The 19,678-nt window shown below is 38.5% G+C and overlaps 1 protein-coding gene across 10 annotated transcripts in view; it reads right to left on the bottom strand.

The window, feature by feature from the left end:
* Positions 1 to 1,241: 1,241 nt before the first annotated feature.
* HELLS (helicase, lymphoid specific) overlaps positions 1,242 to 19,678 on the bottom strand; it is a 71,343-nt gene continuing 52,906 nt past the window's right edge. For 9 of the 10 annotated variants that reach the window (XM_041127228.1, XM_041127229.1, XM_041127230.1 and 6 more), the window contains 14 exons: positions 18,093 to 18,275; positions 17,687 to 17,830; positions 16,903 to 17,099; positions 16,101 to 16,197; positions 14,968 to 15,129; positions 14,310 to 14,452; positions 12,585 to 12,723; positions 11,068 to 11,151; positions 10,860 to 10,979; positions 8,968 to 9,084; positions 7,915 to 8,074; positions 4,600 to 4,696; positions 4,307 to 4,383; positions 1,242 to 2,669 (listed from right to left, as the gene is read on the bottom strand). In XM_041127228.1, coding sequence (XP_040983162.1) covers positions 2,572 to 2,669; positions 4,307 to 4,383; positions 4,600 to 4,696; positions 7,915 to 8,074; positions 8,968 to 9,084; positions 10,860 to 10,979; positions 11,068 to 11,151; positions 12,585 to 12,723; positions 14,310 to 14,452; positions 14,968 to 15,129; positions 16,101 to 16,197; positions 16,903 to 17,099; positions 17,687 to 17,830; positions 18,093 to 18,275 — 1,818 coding nt within the window. In that variant the 3' untranslated portion in view covers positions 1,242 to 2,571. Of the gene's footprint in view, positions 2,670 to 4,306; positions 4,384 to 4,599; positions 4,697 to 5,014; positions 5,079 to 7,914; positions 8,075 to 8,967; positions 9,085 to 10,859; positions 10,980 to 11,067; positions 11,152 to 12,584; positions 12,724 to 14,309; positions 14,453 to 14,967; positions 15,130 to 16,100; positions 16,198 to 16,902; positions 17,100 to 17,686; positions 17,831 to 18,092; positions 18,276 to 19,678 lie in introns of those variants that run through there. The other variant, XM_030030813.2, reaches the window with a different exon arrangement.

Raw genomic sequence — 19,678 nt, 5'->3', positions numbered from 1 at the left:
CCCAGGCTTCTCGCTGAGAAGGATTCTAGAAAGCAAGAGGGTCTGCTCTGAACCTCCTGACTCAACGGGAGGGCTCCCCTTAGTGTCCTCCCTGAACTGATTGCCAGATCAGCAAGGCCTGTAGCATATGTTTGGTGATGTACAGTTAGCACGTTACACAGTTTACTGACATAGTTTCATGCCAATTTTCATTGTAAGCATACCAATTTCGGCAGTGAGCATGCCAATTCTTGTTGTGAGCAAATAAAAATTTAGTTTTGTGAGTTAAAGGATCCCTGGTGTTGTTTCACCTTAATCCTGACCTGGGAATCAGCAAACCTGAGTCATTGTCCTGAGAAACTGGGATGGGACATTCACCCAGAACAATTTAAAACTGTTAGCACCAGTCACATCCCCCCAACCCAGGCATCCTCACTTTGTCATAACCGCATTTACTTGTGGATCTCCCCCCATTGGTACAAAGGAAAGCTGCTTGCTTAAACATCAGCAGCCCTCATTGCATGGCCCAGACTTTGCCTGTAGGCATTAAGTACACAAATGCTGGGCTGCCCTTTCATAGCTTGGGTGGATAGCAAGTGTGAACATTACTCTTGACTGTAGGAATAAGAAACGGAAGGTCACGGCAAGAAGGCACTGTGCTTGCTTTGATCAATGCCATTCACAGTACTTTGGGAGCAAAAAAAAAAGGGGGACAGAGAGATTGGCTCCTCTATAGCAGCAAGCAAAAAATGTGCATTGCTTTTGCTTTTTGAAGGTGGGCTAGAAAAGCAGCCACAGCTCTGCAGAGTAAGTCTCTCCAAATAACATCAAGCTCCACACATGGCTAAACAGTGACTACATTTCACTAATGCTACCACTAGCATTAACACTTGTTTATGCATTTTTTGGAAGGCAGCAATTATATGAAATCCTAGGTGTGCTAGCTATTGGATAGAAACTCTTGTTCATTTTTGTTTTCCACCATATTGGCCTGCAGTGACATTCAGGTAGCTGTGCAGGTTGAGCAGGGTAAATCAGTCTTAAAAAGTTAGGTAAGCCTGTGTGGAAGCAGTTATGTCAGTTCTTATTAAAACTTTTACAATTATTCCATTAGATACTATTGTAGATACATACTATGTTATCTATCATACATAGATACAAACTGTTAAATCTTGTAGTAGGTCTTCACTAGCATAAAACAATGCATAAAGGAGACTAGCACAGTAGCTCAGCAAATCTAAGTAACACACAGAGACAGCACATGTTGGACTTTGCATTATTCAGGCTAATAAGTAACTGAACAGTAAACTCAGACACTTTTGTCTGTAACAATTAGAAACAAGACATGGCCTTCAACAGTCAAAGGTCAAAGCCAGCCTACTCATTAACTTAACATTTATTTGTTCCCTTATAGAAGTAAGGATAAACATCTCTAATATAAAGTAACTTTCTCTAAATCAGGCTAACAGATGGAGAGTAAGAACAATTAAAGTGACTGGAAACTAGTTTCTGAAGTCTGATAGATTAGGTAGGATTTTTTTTTTATTCCATGTTACCTATGCATTGGCATGACTAGCACAACTGCAACTCTGACAGCTCCAGCTGCAATTCCATGACTGCAGCTTCTAACTACACCTAGATGACATTTTCACAAACCAGAATTGAAAGTTTGAAAGCCACCTGAAAGCCCAAGTTGAAAACCATTGCTTACAGCTGGCTCTTAGAGGCTACATATGCAAGTAATATCCTTCACCTGTCTTTTCTGTCCCACTGTAGTCTCAAACCCTCCCTTTCCAGAAAATACTCCTCAGTCATGCACACACCCCCAGAGTCATTCTGCACTCTCCCCTTCCAGTACCCTTAGCTCCCTCCATGTGCTTCAAACAGGCACCTTAGGTGTGCAAGCTGATGCGCCAGTCAATACAGAAATAATGCTTGCACCAGAAAAATTTAGGGGTTTTTGGACTCATCTTTTGTTGTGGGTTTTTTTTGGTTGGTTGGTTGGTCATTTTTGTTTTGTTTATTTTAAATATGTGAGATTGACTGATGTGCTAAATGAGTAGGGAAAGAGTGAATTAATGGACATAACATAAATAAGCAAAGCTTAAGAAGCTATGCTAAAACCCCTACACCTTTAGGACAAACAAGATGTTTATTTAATCAAAATAATTTGCAGGAGTTAAAAACAGAAGCTACACAATTGGCTGTAACAAGGGTACATGTTCTCTTACTTCCAAATAAAACCATAATTGACACCATATAAAAAAAACAAACCTGTTTTAGGACTTCCACAGGAAGATTTTTTTTTTTTAAACACAAATCTGCCAGTTTTTACCACTGATCACAAGAGCTAGCTGCTAATGTGAAACATGCTTATTTTCTTAGTTCTTTATGAGACCCTACCAAAGCTACAACGTGAAACTATCACCTGCATTATACTGTAGAACATGTTAAAATTCAGTGAAGAAACATGAGGGATTTGAACAAAGAAAGAAAGTCAGCATAAAGGATCAGTATGTCTAAGTGATGTCTCTGGAAGATCTAATGTCAGTCATACATTTGTCCTGTAAGACTACAGGCCACATTTGCACATTAAAACACACACTCTGCATTGGAATCTGATGACTCTTCCAGGACCTTGAAGACACCCATTTTTTCCTTTTTCATTTTTTCAGAGGTCTTCATTTGATCTAGGATTAAAACAAAACAAAGATCAACAATAATAGGTGAAGTGGCTGCAACTGTACTATTGCAGACATAGAAGTTGTATGTATTTTTGTTTGGATTTGGAAAGCAAGTTGATAAAATAATTTTGCTCCTTCATCAACAGTTTGCTACTAAAAGTTTGTGCTTGAAAATATTTTTCAGTTGTGTACTTTAAGAAAAAAAATTCCAATACCTCTGGCTAAATCTGAATGGAGATAAACAGTTTTAAAATCTGCCTGAACTAGTCTCGTTTTCCTGAGAAGAAAACAGAATGCAGTAAACCTATTTAGTGAAGTTACTAGGAGAAACACAGAAAGTTATGGCTCTGCTAAACAATATTCTTTTCTAAAGTTCAAAGACCTACATCTTGTTTTCCTAGCACTTGCAATCACTAAGTTGCCCTTCCAGTGAATATAAAGCTAGTGAAAGAGTATTGTCTTTGTATCAAATTCAGTAATTATGGCTTACAGGGGTTGGAGGTGGCAGTTCAGTTTCTAAAGCATTAACTGCAGTTAGCTGTAGTAAATATTCAGTACATAATGCCAGACTAATATCTTTGTATAAACATTTTTTTTGACAAATTTAATATACTAATTTTGCTTAGTATAGCCACCATAAAAACCAAATAAGCAACCATTATAAATATGCACACTAATAACACAAAATAAATGGCACCTTCTCCAACTTGAAAGGAGAAATCAGATTGTTTCACAGCCTGAACTTGTAAAGATATAGACATATTATCAGCACATCATGAATAATTTTCTATATTAGCAGTCAGTTAACTGAAATGAGCAGTTTTATAAAACAATTTCTTTAGATAATCTAGGGAAAAAATTTAAGTATAGCCAACAGTTCTCCTAAGGCAAAGTTATTTTACTCAGACTATACATATCACACTTATTTAAGGCTAGCTGTCATTTTTACTTCTAAATTCTGTAATGACTGATTTTTTCTGTATCTATGCTTTGAGGCTTCTCTCTCCTAAAGATGATGAAGGTAACAAAGCATACTGAATCTACTGTTTAGACAAATTCAACAATAATTTTTTCCTTTCTCAGAAAAGTTAAGGTTCTTTTATAATATCTTGGCTGGATCAAGCACTAGAATTTGCATACAACCTCACCAATTTTTTTTTTTTTTTTTTTTTTAAATTTGATCCTCTGACAAGCCATGGTAACTCTGAAAAGCTCAATCCGCCCCCCCCCCAATGGTAGACTACATTTTGAATTATGATAGTATCAAAATAGGTTTTTAAACAAGTTTGCCAAAATAAGTATTTTCTGAGAATAATTTCTATTTTGATCAATTACAGCAACTTAAAGGGAAAGCTGCTTTGCAGAACATCTCCTAATCTATGCTTTTTGTTCACAGTATGCTCAGGGCACACTATGCGTGAATGTGGTTTTCTAGAATACTTTTGTTTAAGTTCCGTTATTTCTTCTTCAGCAAATCCTGTTGGAAATGTCAGCAAAGAGACCAAAAGGTCCTTCTTCAGATGTACAACACAGCTGTAGGAAAAGTGAAGCTATGGCAGCTTTCTACATGTAAAGACTTGTACAAAACATGAATTTACTGTTGAACAGAAAAAAAACCCAACCCAGATAAAACTCCGACTTACCAATAAGATCACTTCTGTCCAAGAGTAACTCTAGATCTTTATCACTGATTACTTTTTCTTTAGATCCTTTAACCTCCCTGTTGAGGAAGAAATAATCTCTCTTAATACAGATAAAAGCACGTTACAGTTAGAATTGCATAGAAGTCAGTTTTCCCACACAGCAGAATCCCTAGGACATTCTTTCCACTACCAAGATCCACATAGCACTTAATAAGACAAGAGAGCTACTGACAGCTGCTTGCAAGCTGCAAGTTACAAACTCACGGCCCAAGAAAAATATGAAACCTGCATACCTCTCATAGTCTCTGGATTTCAGCAATTCTATTAATTCCTGAGGGTCCAGGCAGCTCTTTGACTGTGCTAGACCAGATTTGCCACCTTTAAACTGATCTGTAGAAAGGAGAATTTTTAAGAAAGTACACAAAGACAAGAACAATTTCTGCAAATTGTTAAATCAATGCTGGATGCACATATCAAACAAATTACTCTTGCACATCAAAACTAATGGCTATGTTTCATTGTCTTAGCCCTCACGTAAACACACCTTACGCTAATAGCCTAACTGGTGAAAAAAAGTCAGAGGTACATTAAGAGTTTACATGCAGGCCTTTCACCTTCTAGCTGTAGTATGCAGAAGAACTGATTGAAACACCAATTCAACATGCACACACGCACACACAGAGCAGAAAAGCCATTAGTTCTACTTACAGTAAAAACATTGTAAATAAAGTTAGATGGTGGATGCTGAAGTTTGTTCCCTTTGTATTGTAAGCTGGTTGAAACAAAGTAAGCAGTATTAACCACAAGATAGGAAATACAGGAAAGATGTGTCGTTTGCAGAGAGAACATCTCCATCTCCCAGTTTAAGGGACTAGGCAGACATGACAAAGCAATGTATCTGACACAGGTTGGTTTCTTGAAAAGACTATGCTAATGCCTATCTACACACAAATCTGGATGTCAGCCCAAATATCCAAAAAAACCTATACAGGCTTATTACTTAAATAAAGCCGAGCATGGATGAAGTCAAGCTCAGCCTTGCACATTTCAATGAGACAGCCACGGCTTACTGCTCTGTGCCAAGTTTCTTCAGTTTTTATCAACACATGTACCCATTTTATTAATGAGTCTTCATTGATCCCTTTCATCACACTCACTGCTGTTCTCTCCTACATCTTGGTTTCAGAAGTCCTCCCCACACCTTTTCCCATCTCCCTCCAATGACTGGCTGTTCATCTGTGAACTGCAAATTAGATGCAAGTTCCAGAGGAGTTTGAGCTATAGGTTTCTTCCCCTCCGCCCCGCTCCGTTAACATCTCCTGCTGTGACACACAGGATCCAGGTCCTGTCGTGCATTATTAGTGATGCAGTCTCCCAGTTTTAGTTTTCAGTTTCACAAACTATATGGCATTGAATTAGTGCTATACAGGTCTTGGGTTGCAATAATAGTGACAAAGAGAAAAATACAGAAGACCCTACCAAGCACTTAACATTTTAAATGAAGTTTACGTCCATCACTTCTTCTTAGTCTGACATCTACTAATTTAACTAAAATCATGCTGGTTCTCATAGAGTTTCCTAGGCAACTTTCTTCAATAAAACAGAAGCACAAGATGGAAAGAGTAACCTGGTGCTGAGGCCAAAAAAGCATTCTGTTTTACAACAAATTTCAGTTCTTAAGCTCCAGTAATTGTACTGTACACGCCCTACATGGTTAGACACCTGAAAGGCCTGACTTAAGTAAGCTTTGTGATATCCCTTCCTCATTCACTCCTCCAAAGTTCCAACACTTTTTCGATATTAAAAATAACAGGATCTATTACATCACCTTTACATTTACACAGTGGATCCAAAGGTTCCTGGAGGGGACCCTACCTAAGCTGCAAAGATTTTGATATGATTCACCAATAGTTACCAAGATGAATACTCAACTTATTGCATGACCCAATGTGACACTTAGCTTCCTTCCAGTATAACTAGTCCCAGTTCCCATTGCTACTTTAGTATATGGCAGTCATCCACTGTTAGAGCCCATTCTGTTTTGTGCACTTATCTTGCCACTTTGGTTTTAACTTCAGGTTGGACCATAATCAAATCATTAAAAATGAAATTTTTCTTACTTAAATTGGTCACTAACATGCCTACAAAGAGTCAGACAGCAGTCACACCAAGACAGTGGTTGCAATCAAATTACAAAGAAAAGGCCTAAAGCTAGGATAAAGGAAGCATCTAACAAAGATTAGCTAAGATCATCCCAAACCAGAGGCACACCACAGCTTAGGCTTGACAAGCAGTGCACTGCGCAGTAGACAGTTACAGGTATGGTCTTTCTGCCCCTTTATGCCTTCAGGAAAATGTTTTGAGTTCCCCCCTGCCCCCCCTTAATATACTATGAGAAGTTCCCAACCTCCTTTAAAGTTTCATATAAGGCTAATTATTGTCAGAAGCCCATATGAAGTTACAAGAATTTTATTTTTCAAGTGAGCTTAGTGTTTGGAAAATGCAATAGGGAGCTACTGTGCTAATATCACAAACAGAATAAACTACAGAAGCAAAGCAGGATTCCTACAGAACCCAAACAAGAAAAATTTACCCCCAAAAGAGATACTTCAACCCAGTCACTTTCTGAAGACTTTTGAGTATGACCAGCTATATAATCAAGAACACAACAAGAATCGCCACTGTTCTGCACATAAAAATCAAAGACTATTGTTCCATTCAGCACTGGTTAATTGTTCAAACAGGACTATTCTACTATGGTTATAACATAGTGTTCTTAAATTCAGAAGGACAGATGCAAACAAGATGCTGAATTTTTTTGCAAATCCTACAGCTGTAATATCACTGTAATCTCAACCAAGTTTAGTAGGAATCCCACAGAAACCAACTTTCTGTGGTCTCTACCCATTTTACCAATTTTAGTAGGAACACTCCCTACTCAAGCAAGTTTGCCACTGCAACTGGAAAAAAAAAAATCTATTGCTAAACCTCACATCATATAACACTGGTCTAGATGTCATTAAATAGGCATATTGCTCCAAATTGTTATAAATTAATTATTAAGAATTGTTATAAATTAAACTGCAACCAGTAAGAATTTTTTTAATCTGCTTTTCCATTTATATTCTGGCTCATTTAATTTGATTTTAAAAAGATAATCTACTCAGACTTGTCATCTACCCCCAGCATTTTCGATGCTAAAAGTTCAAAAACATTTGGGTCAGACAAATTATAATCTTGCTGACAAGCTGCCAACAAGCCCAGAGCTCTACTCTCTTATTGCCTGGTTTTACCTGTATTTCTTCCATGTACGCTCAGTGTCCTATCACCTGTCTTTTTTTCCTTACCTACTAGTAAAGCAGTAGTCATAACATGGTGATTCCAGAAATACTAGAAGCGCTTTCCTTTAATTTGCTGCAGAAGTTATCTACAATGTGTCTAACAATGCATTTTGAAAAGCAATACTATATAGGCACTTGTTGAGAGGATGAAGCTTTTTGCATTTAAGAAAAAATACTAAGCAGTCACAAAACAGAGCAGTAAGAGTTCTCTTGAGATTTAAAGTAGTAACACATGCTTACAGGAAGTCATAAGAGAAAGATACTAACTTTTGTGGATAATCAACTTCTCCAGCTTCCTCTTGGCAGCAGCTCTCTCCACAATCTTCTGGTCAATAGTATTTGCTGTCACAAGACGATAAACAACCACCGGCTTTGTCTGGCCAATTCTGTGACACCTGTCTTGGGCCTGCAAGTCCGACTGGGGGTTCTGAGCAGAAAAAGAAACAAGTTGGCTACGCCATTAACCATTTTTTTAAGACATGTACCACAGGCAGTGTTTTCAATAGTGAGCTCTGAGAGTCAGAGTGGAAGCAGTAAGCAAGGCAGCCATGGTGTAATAGAACTCTACATCTCTTGCCAGAGTAACCCAACTAGCTCAGACTGCTTCTGCACTGTGTGCTGCAGTTTTCAACAGATGGACATGTTTTATATCACAAATTTATCTGAGGGTGTTGGTTGTAAGTTTGTGGGTTTTTTTTGTTGGAAGATAAGAAAAAGGATTAACAAAGTTTTCAGCCATTTCTGAAGCTGCTTTAGCTCTCCTGAAGCTGAATAGTCATGCAAACACCAGAGGTGTCCATTAAAATAAAGTGAAGATGCAGAGGTCTTCAGTCATTTCCTTCCACACCTCTCTTCTTCCCAGCCTCCAGATTCACAGGAGCAGCAAAATGCTAGCTAGCCAAAACACGTGGCAAGTTACAGGAGATTCAAGGGGCTGGTACTAACATGGCAGCTGTTGGAAACAGGGAACCTGTAGAAGGTCTGGCTACATTCAAACTTAAATAATAAATTGGAAGAAGGAAATGTATCTTCAACAGGAACAGAAAAACCCTCCTGCTTTTGGTGTAACTCAGGGGCAAATAGGCTAGTTTTGGAAATCAACTTTAATGTTGTATTCAGTAAGCTAGGACTTTTCAAATGAGGCTGCATACTTCATATATAACATGTTTGCATACACTGCTTAGTATTATCTTCATGTAACACCCCATTAAAGTTACAGAAACTGTCTATACCATAATGGGTTAATAAATTAATATCAAAGCAGCAATACAGAAAGCATTTTAGGACACATATCACTAGGTTAACAGTCTGTCAACATACCCAGTCACTATCGTATATGATAACTGTGTCTGCCGCAGTTAAGTTAATGCCCAAGCCACCAGCTCTTGTACTCACTAAGAACAGGAAGACTTCAGGGTCAGTATTGAATTGATGCATCTGGAAAAGAATTCATCTATTAAAAAACAGCAGATAGATTAAACACCACGTAGCTAATGTTTTATTTTGACAGACCTGTGTTTAAAAAGATGAACACAGAAAATACACCACATGCTGTCAGAGGCCAAACTAAGGCTTTAAGAAACACTGCATGCATTTGGGACAGGACAAGACCAAGAAGTGAAGCAACTATATTTTCTTATCTGATGATTCCAGCCAATGAGTTGCCTAACACACAAAGTGGAGGTGACTATAGTGAGGTATGGTCCAAATCACATTCACCTCCACATAACCTACCATCCAGTGATGAACAAGGTGAGCACAGTCAAAGCTGGCAGAGCCTAAAAACATACCTACTTCTTGACACAAGCAACAACCTAAAATATTGATGCCAACTTGACTGTAACTTCCAGCCACCCTGTATACCTCCTCCTCTTGCTTCAAATTAAGAGTAACTTTCTGGCCTCCTACTCAGCATCTAGCCCATTTTCACTGCAAAATGTTTCCAAGTGTCAGTACAGCTCCAACTAGGTCTGCAACACCAGTCAAAACCTAGTCTACTTAGTCTGACCACCCACGTGCTGGTAGAAAACTGGAAGTGTATAGTAATTTTCAGGACTTTGATCACAGCAAAGAAAAAGAAACCATCACCCCACTGCCAGGTGGAAGCAGCTAACCAAGCTCTCTAAAAGCCCCATATCCTCTGGGGTCTCCTGGACGTCAGCATCTGCAGCACCTGCAGCAAATCATGGAGCTGGGAAGAGCCTTGCTGGACTTAGACTGGTGACCTGGAAGATTTCTCTTATCTGCACCCATACCACACTGTAGTAGGCACACAATCAACTCTCTAAAATCCCCACAAGCCAGCAGCACAAAATTTTACCAGCTTAATAAAAGTCACTATAGCTTGCTGGCATGTTGCTAATTAGCCTTTCCTCTTTAAGAATCAGCTCTAACAGTAGCAACCCAAGTGTTCAGGGGTTTGGTTTTCCTCAGCCACACTGTGGCACACAAAAAAAATGGGGCAAAGGGAAGTGCAGTTTGAGCTCGATGATCTGTCATCTGCCACTGTTTTTCCATATCTTCATAAACACCAGTGCATACTTTGGAGACCAGATGGCAATTGCAGCACACCCTCTAGATACATCCCATGTACTTCCATATATGCATTGCTCTTGTTCATCCCTGCAAACCCTCAGAGGTGGTTTTCCAGAACCACCCTGCATGGCTGCACTTAGTGATAAATATGTGCCTCAGTAGTAAGGCATTCTGTGGTTATTTGAAACCACTACAAGTATGCAAGAACAAAGGATTGCACTGGAACAAATCCACGTGCAATTTCAGGCTGTAGTTACAGGTGTCCCACTAGGTACAAAACCTCATTTCCTGGAAATCTACTTTATTTGGCATTAGACTTGCAGCATGCTCCCATAGATGCTGGCATCGCATCCTGGATGCTAGGAAACAGTATGTGCAGGGGTAAAACTGAGATCAGCATCTGCCACAATATAGATGTATTACATACTTCACATTTGGGCAACAGAGTATGTAAACACCCATCATTCTAGGCATACCCCAAGATATTGGTTAGTAACACATTTCATTGCTTCAGTGTTTCTGAGCTGCAGATATTAAAAGCAGCAGCAAGGACGTCAGTTTTCAACATAGATGTCTTTTCCCTATTAAAGGCTAAATGCTGTGTGAAATCATATTCCAGTATCACAGGAGCAAGAAGAATTTGCTAACAGGCTCAAAGGGCATGTACATCTACTTACATTTTCTTCTCTGTCCGCATAGGACATAGAGCCATCCAATCGACTAAATTTGAAGTCTCTCAGATAGCAGTAATCCATCAAAATGTCAAGCATCATAGTCATTTGCGAGAACAACAAGACCTACAAAACCAGGAAGATTCTTTAATACCATTTTTTGGTCATAAGGAGACAACTATGCCCTCCCACTCCCCCAAATCATTAGCTTTACCTTATGCCCTCTCTTTTTCAGTTCTGGAAGCATTCTGTCCAAGAGTAGAAACTTGCCTGAATTCTTTACTAGATCTTCATCAACCTTGGAAGAGGGGAAAGGGGATCATACATTAGGAGGGAAGGATACCAAAGGTTTCCCTGATTCAGAAGCACCAACAAAAGCTGTCTGAAAGCTTCTTGCAGAAACAAGCTTGTACCATCTTTTTAACTAAAAGCTATAAGATTGGAAGCAACGCAAATTTTAGCAAACTACATTGAACCAGCTAAATCGTGATCAAACTAAATCAAACCCCACCATTTCATATGCCCAAATAATTTTTACAAAAACTAATTAATTTTCATCCCATTTCTGGAAGGAGAAACGCTGATGATTTTAATTTTTCCACATGGAAAAGCACTGTTGTTTCTTTCCCAGCTTGTAATTAATGCACAAGGCTTCCACCTACTGGATATAAGGAAGCACTGCTGAACATGTTACTACACATGAGCCAAGTGACAAAGGTTCACAGAACAAGTTTTCACACTGCTACCTTAGACCCCCCTTTTGCTCAAGAGAGTTTGTTAGATCTAATTCTTGCTATGGGCTAAGAGCAGGGATATAGAAGCTTCTCGGGTCTGAGCTGTACAGCAGCCACCTTGATAATTTCTAATCCATTTTCCTGAGCAGGTACTAGCTCCTGCAAGTGGTGTCAACTGTCAGTCTGCATTTTCTACACATTAACTAATTTTCCCTCATCACCCAGACTGGGCTATCTGCTTTTTATGCACTGACCTTACATTGATAAACTTCAACAGCTTGCTCCTGACTGCAGCTGAATCAGTTATCACTCATTGAACAGGAAACATGACTACACATGTCCCCAGACCTACATTTAGAACGTGCAAGCAACTTCCAGTTGTTCAAGATTCTTTCAATTCAAATTACTTCATACTGTCCTATATTGCCCACTGCTTTGTGTAGATCAAACTACCAGCTGGCCTTTGTGATATAATTTGGATTTTTTTTCCCTTTTGAGGAGGAGAAAGGATGCTATGTGCTCTAAGCAGACTCTGTTGTACTTGGTTCAGCCCTACAACACCTCACACTTAAGTTACCACCGCAACCTCCTGCAGCGTGTACAGTTTATGTCATGAACGGTTTACAAGGTCAGCATTTTTTGTTTTAAAAATTAACCTTTGCGAGGAGAGCTTGAGGCAGATCCTAAAACACCCTGAGTCAACAGAACCCGGCTACTGTTTGAATTTGGTAACTTTGCTCCCAGCAGATGAGCGCTGCCGTAATGAACACTACGGCATCACTATGCAAAGGCTAAATGAGCACAGAAGGCTGAACTGGTCTCCACAACTGCTGCTGCAGGAAGCTTCAAAGAATGATTCAGTACACTGCTGGAATTCAATGGGGAGGCGTATGTCAAATACATTGAAAAGGTCATTCTTTACTGCCGTTAGCTCACAGTCTATTGCTTTTTAATGCCTGGAATAATTTTTCTCATAATCCTTTAAAATATTCAATACCTTGAATTGTTGTGTAGCAGGGTCCAATGGATATTCAATAAGATAGGGGTGATTACAACATTTCCTCAGTAACATCATAATATTCTGCAGTTTAAGGTTCACCTCTGAATCCATGGGAATGCTCACTTCTACCACTGGCCTTGAAAAAATACGTCATCTTATTAGTACAGAAAGTGTCACCTTATTACATTACAGATACTGAAGAGAAAAAAACCAATAAAACCAAAATCAAGCAATGGATTCACATGCTGTGTCAAACGTCCTCAAAATCCCTCATAGTTAGTAAAACTATTACCAGATGAAACTTCTTTTAGTGCCACACTTGGCACCAAAGGCACAAGGGTTTGCCATTATTCGTTTAATACACAAAAGGACAGTAAGGAGTAATCAGAAGCAGAAAAAACAACTTGTGCAAGTCACCCAGCAGAAAAGGGAACAGAAGCAAGCCCTGTCTAGAACAAATGGTCATATCTCCTGCAGAACAATACATAAGCTATTCCAAAATCAGCGCTCTGCCTATCCCATTTCAGCCACATGTGCACATTGCAGGATTCACAACAAATACAGCTATTTAGCTCTTCCACATCTAAGTACTGCCTCCAACAGAAGAGATCCGTGCATACCATAAAACTAATACAAACATATATTTGTCTGTTCTTGCAAAGTACATTGAACTACAATAAAAATCTAGCAAAATAAATACATTTCAACCCTGAAGATTAACCTGGTTTTCCTTATGCCCAAGGGACTTCCAACCCATTTAGAGCCACCAATAGACCTTGCCAAACCCAGGAATGAACATGATTCCTCAGCTCCCTCAGTCCTGAATCTCAACTCTGATCTTATTCACCAGAAAGTGACCAATACCTGTCACCAAAACAGCAATAACCATGCTGGCCATTTGGATTCCAGGCCTCAGCTTAAGCCTACATATTTTACAAAATTTAGCAAGAAAACTACTCCTCCCTTTTCTCCGTTCTTGAGCCTGAACTTTGCTTCCAAGTATTCCCGAGTAATTCCACAAAAACCTAGGAGTTAACTGTAGTTAGCACACCAGCATTATCCCTTGTCCTGTCTTTGAGCCAATGGAAGATATACCTTTGAAGGTAACTGGACATTGAAGACAAAAGGTTTACCTGAACCTTGCAAAACCTAGCAATAAGCCAAGCTCTTTGTCCTCACTGCTAGCTGTAGCCAGGACCTAAGCTATTACAATGAAATTTCAACTAAGATGAAGCAGTTCTTCCATGGCTGGCACCCAAAACCATCTTAGACCTTGAGGCTTTGGTGAAACCACAGCTCTTCACTACCAAAATGTTTTAACAGCCCAAAGAAATTACATTTCGTACTAGGACATTTTAGCTCTTTATGGATTATCAATAGCACTATTGTCACAAGAGCTACCTAAGACTGTGACCAATGAAAACAGGGACTCAAAAAGCAATTTTATTGCTAGATCCTGCAAAGGCCACAGGTCTAGGAGTAATTGTCTTGTAGTTAACTATAACTCTAATGAGTCAGTGAGTGACAGTACAACCTAATCATTGCTATCATGGCCCAGCAAATATTAGGTAAAAGCAAAGAAACAAATCATAAAGCTACAAGGATAGTGAATTACAAAATGCCATTCTTCTTAATCAATTTGAATAAGCAAAGCTCTAGAAGCAAACCAAGATGGAGAAATTCAGTAAAATAAAAAAAAAGATAATCTTTTAGGGCAGGCACCTCTCTTTTTCTACTTCCTCTTGCATTTTGCTGATCAATTTTTCCAAGTCATCAGGTGAACAATTACGTTCTTCACAATAATCAACCAGTTTTCGGCTACGGCGTTTTGGTCGGCCTGTAGGACTCAACTCAACTACTTCTTCCTGTGGGAAATGATAATGTTGCCATCAACAGCAGATAGCTTCAGATTCAAAGGCCTATGTTGACCCAAGAATTCTCAATACTAAAAAGCGGTCTCAGTGATATTCATCATGCAATATTTACTGAGACTCAGCAGCTGTAAGTTTTGCTAAGTAGAAAATGCAGCCCAAATTTTAAAGGTCTATAACTGTAGATTTTGAAAGCTTCTGCTTGATTTTTAAAAGCTGCATTAGCACCTTACTGATTTTACAGCAGAAACTGTCAACTCTATGAAAATTGTCGTCTTTTTCCCCCAAGCTACAAGTAATCAAGAACATATTTACACTCATATTGTATTAGTTCTGTGCCCACTGAGGCCACTCACAGTAACTGCCATTGAAATAGATAACAAAAGGATCCAACTAAAATTTAAGCAAAAAGTGGGTTTAGTTACAATGGTAATTAAGCAATACCAATGTGTTTTTCCCTACAAACCATTAATAGCAAGCACATTTCTAACATTCATATCAGTAGATACCTCATTATTTCCAAGCAGTTTCCTAATGGTGCGATTTACAATGGCAGTATAGAAAGTTTCTTGCTTCTTTGCCAGCGGTGCATATACCACAACTTCTCGTTTAGGAGGAACCTCAAGCGCAACATCAGATTTCAGTCTTCTCAGTAGAAAAGGTGTCAGAATCTGAAACGTTGAGCAGATGTGTTACAATTACTCAAAGCTCTCAACATGGCTAGTTTAAAAAAAAACAAAACAAAAAACCCGACCAACATTCCCCCCACACCCCAACCAGTCTACTGATATAATGCTATTTTGACAATTTAAAGCAAAAAAGTTAATTTGCAGAGTTCCATATTTCATTTTTTAATATGGATGCCTACCCAAAACTTTTACACACATGCTGGTAATACATGTGTTCAAATAACACATCCATTGACATTTGAAATATTTTAAAGTGTTTAATAAGGGTGCAGTAGTAACTACATTACAGACCTTTCAAATAATTTTCATTAACTGAAAGTATTTTTATTATGAAACAGCTGATTTTGATTGTTAAATTTCTTAAGTCATTCTGGGAAAGCCTCAAACCTTTAACTGAAATAAATAATAAAATGTCATTGACAATTATATCTAGAAGATAAAATTTTTATCTCTCACCATCAGCTTATGATGGGAAAATGATAGTTCTGTAAGCATTTATTTCCACACACCCCCCCTTAAAAAAAAAAAAGTTTTGAGTGTTAGTTTGGTTTTGAAGACAGGCACATTATACAACTAGTTTGTCAAAAGGTATTCTGTTCAACACCTAAAAATTACATGAACTTCCTCAAAGTTCTCTTTCAACAAAATAAACATACCAATTAAATCTTTTGGCAAACAGAAGCAAGCAACTGCAATTAAGTCTGACTAAACTCAATACAGTTCCAAGAATAAAAATGAGTCATTATCAAAGAGGTATATTGTTCTTTTCCAGCATTTATAAGTACTGTAAAGATTGAAAAAAGCCCACAAGTCTAAGGAAGTCCAGAAGTGCCATAATAAAAGCCTCAGGCCCAGAATTCAGCTCCACAAACAAGATTTTGACACATTTCATAACAATGGTCAATGTTAGAAATAAACCATGAAAAAAAACAACACAAAGAATAAGTGAAAACCTGATGCAGCATATGCAAGATGTTTTGCTCCCTTTCTTTAGCAATAATATCTTCAGCAGTTTCTGTAATGCTGGTAATATCAAACCAGGATTCAAAGCTATAAAAACAAAACAAAACAAAAAAAGTAATAGCTTACTTCATAGCTATTATTCTTCATTATTTAAGTATACTATTGTTCTCCTATACTGTGATTTAAGAAAGACAAAGCACTAATATCCATCATGAATAGAGGGTGAACAGGAGGTATTTCTGAAATATACCTGTCAATTCAGATGCTTGAGGTTTTAAGTGATTGGTAAAAATACTTGTACTAGTTGGAATATTCACTATGATCTATTATATACACTCTTGCCTACGTCTTTTTCCAATATTAGTCTAACATTTTGGCAATGTTCTTCCACCTAACCTCCTACTGCTTCAGAAAAGGATCTGTCTCCTACGGGTCCCATGTCCGCCAGCCTTAAACAGCTTTCTCCAGCACCTCCGAGAGTCTCAAGCAGCACCAGGTACTTATGATTAGACAAACATCTCTTCCCCCCAGATGCTCATGTCTTAGCTCAGAGTTGAGCTTCCACTATCCACAGAGCTAATAATTAGCTAACAATTACTTCCTTCATTTCTGAAACAAGTAAGTGTGAAGGCAAGACACATTTCAAAGCCTTTGCCACCAAATAATCATACCAAATTACAACCATACCACAAAATAGCTCTTTGCATGATGATACAAGTTTAATTATTAAAGTCACAATAATGTCCAAACAGAACAAAGGGGAGTAGCTTTCACCATCAGATCGCAACCTACCTTTTCAAATCATCAAACACATCTGGCAAAAGGAAGTTAAGCAATGACCAAAGCTCTGCCAAGTTGTTTTGCAGGGGAGTACCAGTCAACAGGAGTTTATTGTCTGCATTAAATCGCTTCAATTCTCTGATAAGGCGGCAGTTCATATTTTTAATCCTGTGACCTTCATCTACTATCAGGTATTTCCAGAAGCAGTGCTGCAAAAAGAAAGGCTATTTCAGTAAATCTTAGCTTTACTCCATCAAAACATGTGCCAGATGAGATAAGCAGCACTAATAAGACTGTGTGATACGGCCTGTTATAAAGATTCTATTTACTGTTGTTTCTCACTTTGCCAGACTAGGAGAGCCAAGTCCAGTTAATGCCATATATGTGCTTCATGGTGACTGCATTTAGAAAGCTTAGGTGATTACAGTAAAACTTCTACAAGAAACTCATCTCGCTTAAACAACCATTCTGATGTTAACCATGATATTTATACACTAAGTATAGCTTTTACTCCAAGCCTCCCTCACTATCACCTACACAGAGGTAATGAAGAGAGCAGATATGCTGTAACTATCTGCTTACTTCACTTTTTGGATAGTGTTCTGTTTGAAGAACTTCTTAAGCGTAAGATTCCAGAGCCACTGCTCCCAAGGAAACAGAAGTGAATGCCAATATAAATGCTACAGTATGACATTAGTACAGGCAGCATGCAGGGCTTTTTTACTGTATTCAAAAGCATTGCTATTAGTGATGAGGCATTTCACCCATCCTAGGGCTTTCAGGAGAACTTAGGTACCTGCAGGGCATTTCTGTCTCGCATTGCTATTTCAAAGGAAGTAATGACCACAGGATGGATTTGCAATGATCCTTGCCGCACGTGAATTTTACGAACCAGTTTACGACGTTCCTGCTGAGCTCCATGATAGAGCATTAGTGGAATCTGAAAGAGAGAGGTTTAGAAGCCAGGTGAACTAAGCTCATTTAAACTTAAACAGAAGATAGTAGAGATCATTAGCTCTGTTACAAGAAGGCTGTAAATACATAGCAAGACATGGCACAGTGTGTAGTAACCACATAAACAACTACAATTAAACTGATGTTCTATATAGAGAAAGTTTCAAGGCAAAGAATTAAGAGTAAGAATTAAATAGTTTGTTCTTTTAAACCTAAGGAAGAAAAAGAAAAATCTTCATTTCTTTTACCTCTGGAGTAAACCTCTTGAATTCAGACATCCAATTTGGAAGAGTAGACAAAGGACCACATACTAAGAATGGACCTGGGACTCCTCGCTCCACCATTAGTGCTATTGTTGCAATACACTGGATTGTCTTCCCCAACCCCATTTCATCAGCTAAAATGCCATTGATACCATTTTCCCAAAGCATCTACATACAGAAAAAGAAATGTCAATGCAAAATAACCAACACACCTTAGGAATAACAGACATCTTTAGGAACGTAACATGTGTGGAAACTCTCTACTAGGCACATTTTATATTACAGATGAGAATATTTTCATCATGGAGAAAATCAAATTCAAGCGTCTTGTAAGCCCCAGACATTCATATGTAGGTGTATGTGTTTCTACCAATTAAGTGCCTGACTAGGGCCCAAAAACCCAGAACAGTATCAAAGGAAAGGATGTAAATTAGTGCTGTATCAAAACACACTACAACTGCGAGTACAGCTCACACTATCCAAATTTTTACTCATCCCAGCTCCAAAGAATTCCCTTAGCTTCTCCCTCTAAAAGATCAAGTTATTGTGCTGATGTTTCAGTTTTATCTATTCAAGTAGCTTCTGTAGGCATAGCTACTTCACCATAGGAAAAAGGTGCAATACCTGACCAACACAGCCACCTGCTCCGGCCAAAGTTCTTTGTGCAGACATTGCCTATTCTGACAAGCGACAGAGCAACCTCTCACAAAAGAGCAGAAAGGAAGACACAGAAGTGCTTTTCGGCTAGTCTATTCACTATTCATAAAGTTTCATAAAAAAGGTTATTATAACTGAGGGCCTAACTGGGGAAGCTGTTCCCTCCCCCCAGAAGAGGCCTGTCTTCCCTAGGCACTTCCCAGTGACAGAAGAGAGTAAGCAAGTTTAGCGGCACTCACTTGTGAGATCAGTCTAAGCCTGTCAAAACAGGATACATATGTTTGTGGGGAAGGAAAGAAAAAGAAAAAACCTAAGGGAAATACAACACCAGCAGCAGAATGAAAATTAGTTCTGTCTGGCGCTGATAATTAAAAAACAAAGTTGTTCTAACTTGGCTTGCAAGGAAAAAAATGGGTAAAAGTTGAGTATGTATGTGGTCAATTTTTATAGCAAGTTTCTTTAGTTTTTGACTTCACAGGCTAAAGACAATAATTTTTAAAACACTGTGTTAATATTACTAGTTAGAGTCAAAGATGCAGAGAATGCAACACTCATCTGTGTCAGGTCTGCAAGGCAGTGGGTCTTTAAACACCTATGGGCTAGGTATTCAAGCCCTTGAGAGAAAAATAGTAAGACTGTCCCTTAGTAGTGTGCATAGTCCTCCTGCTTTCACAAAGTATTTGTAAGGAGAGGCTGAAAAGAAAATCGAGTTGAACAAGAAAATAGGTGGAGAAAGGGAAGATGGAGAACACCAACCAGAAAGTCTAAGGAAACTTTTACAAACACAAATTCCCTCCCCACACTGAAACATTATATCTGCTGCTTGACAACTTTTTTGTAACACCAGATTCTTGTATCATGAGAAATCTTTAAAGAACTGTCTCTCTCCTTCACCTTCCCTGTACCAACTATGA

Source organism: Aquila chrysaetos, chromosome 11 (genome assembly GCF_900496995.4).
Source record: "Aquila chrysaetos chrysaetos chromosome 11, bAquChr1.4, whole genome shotgun sequence".
NCBI classification, from domain to species: Eukaryota; Metazoa; Chordata; class Aves; order Accipitriformes; family Accipitridae; genus Aquila; species Aquila chrysaetos.
This window is presented reverse-complemented; position numbering and strand designations above follow the sequence as displayed.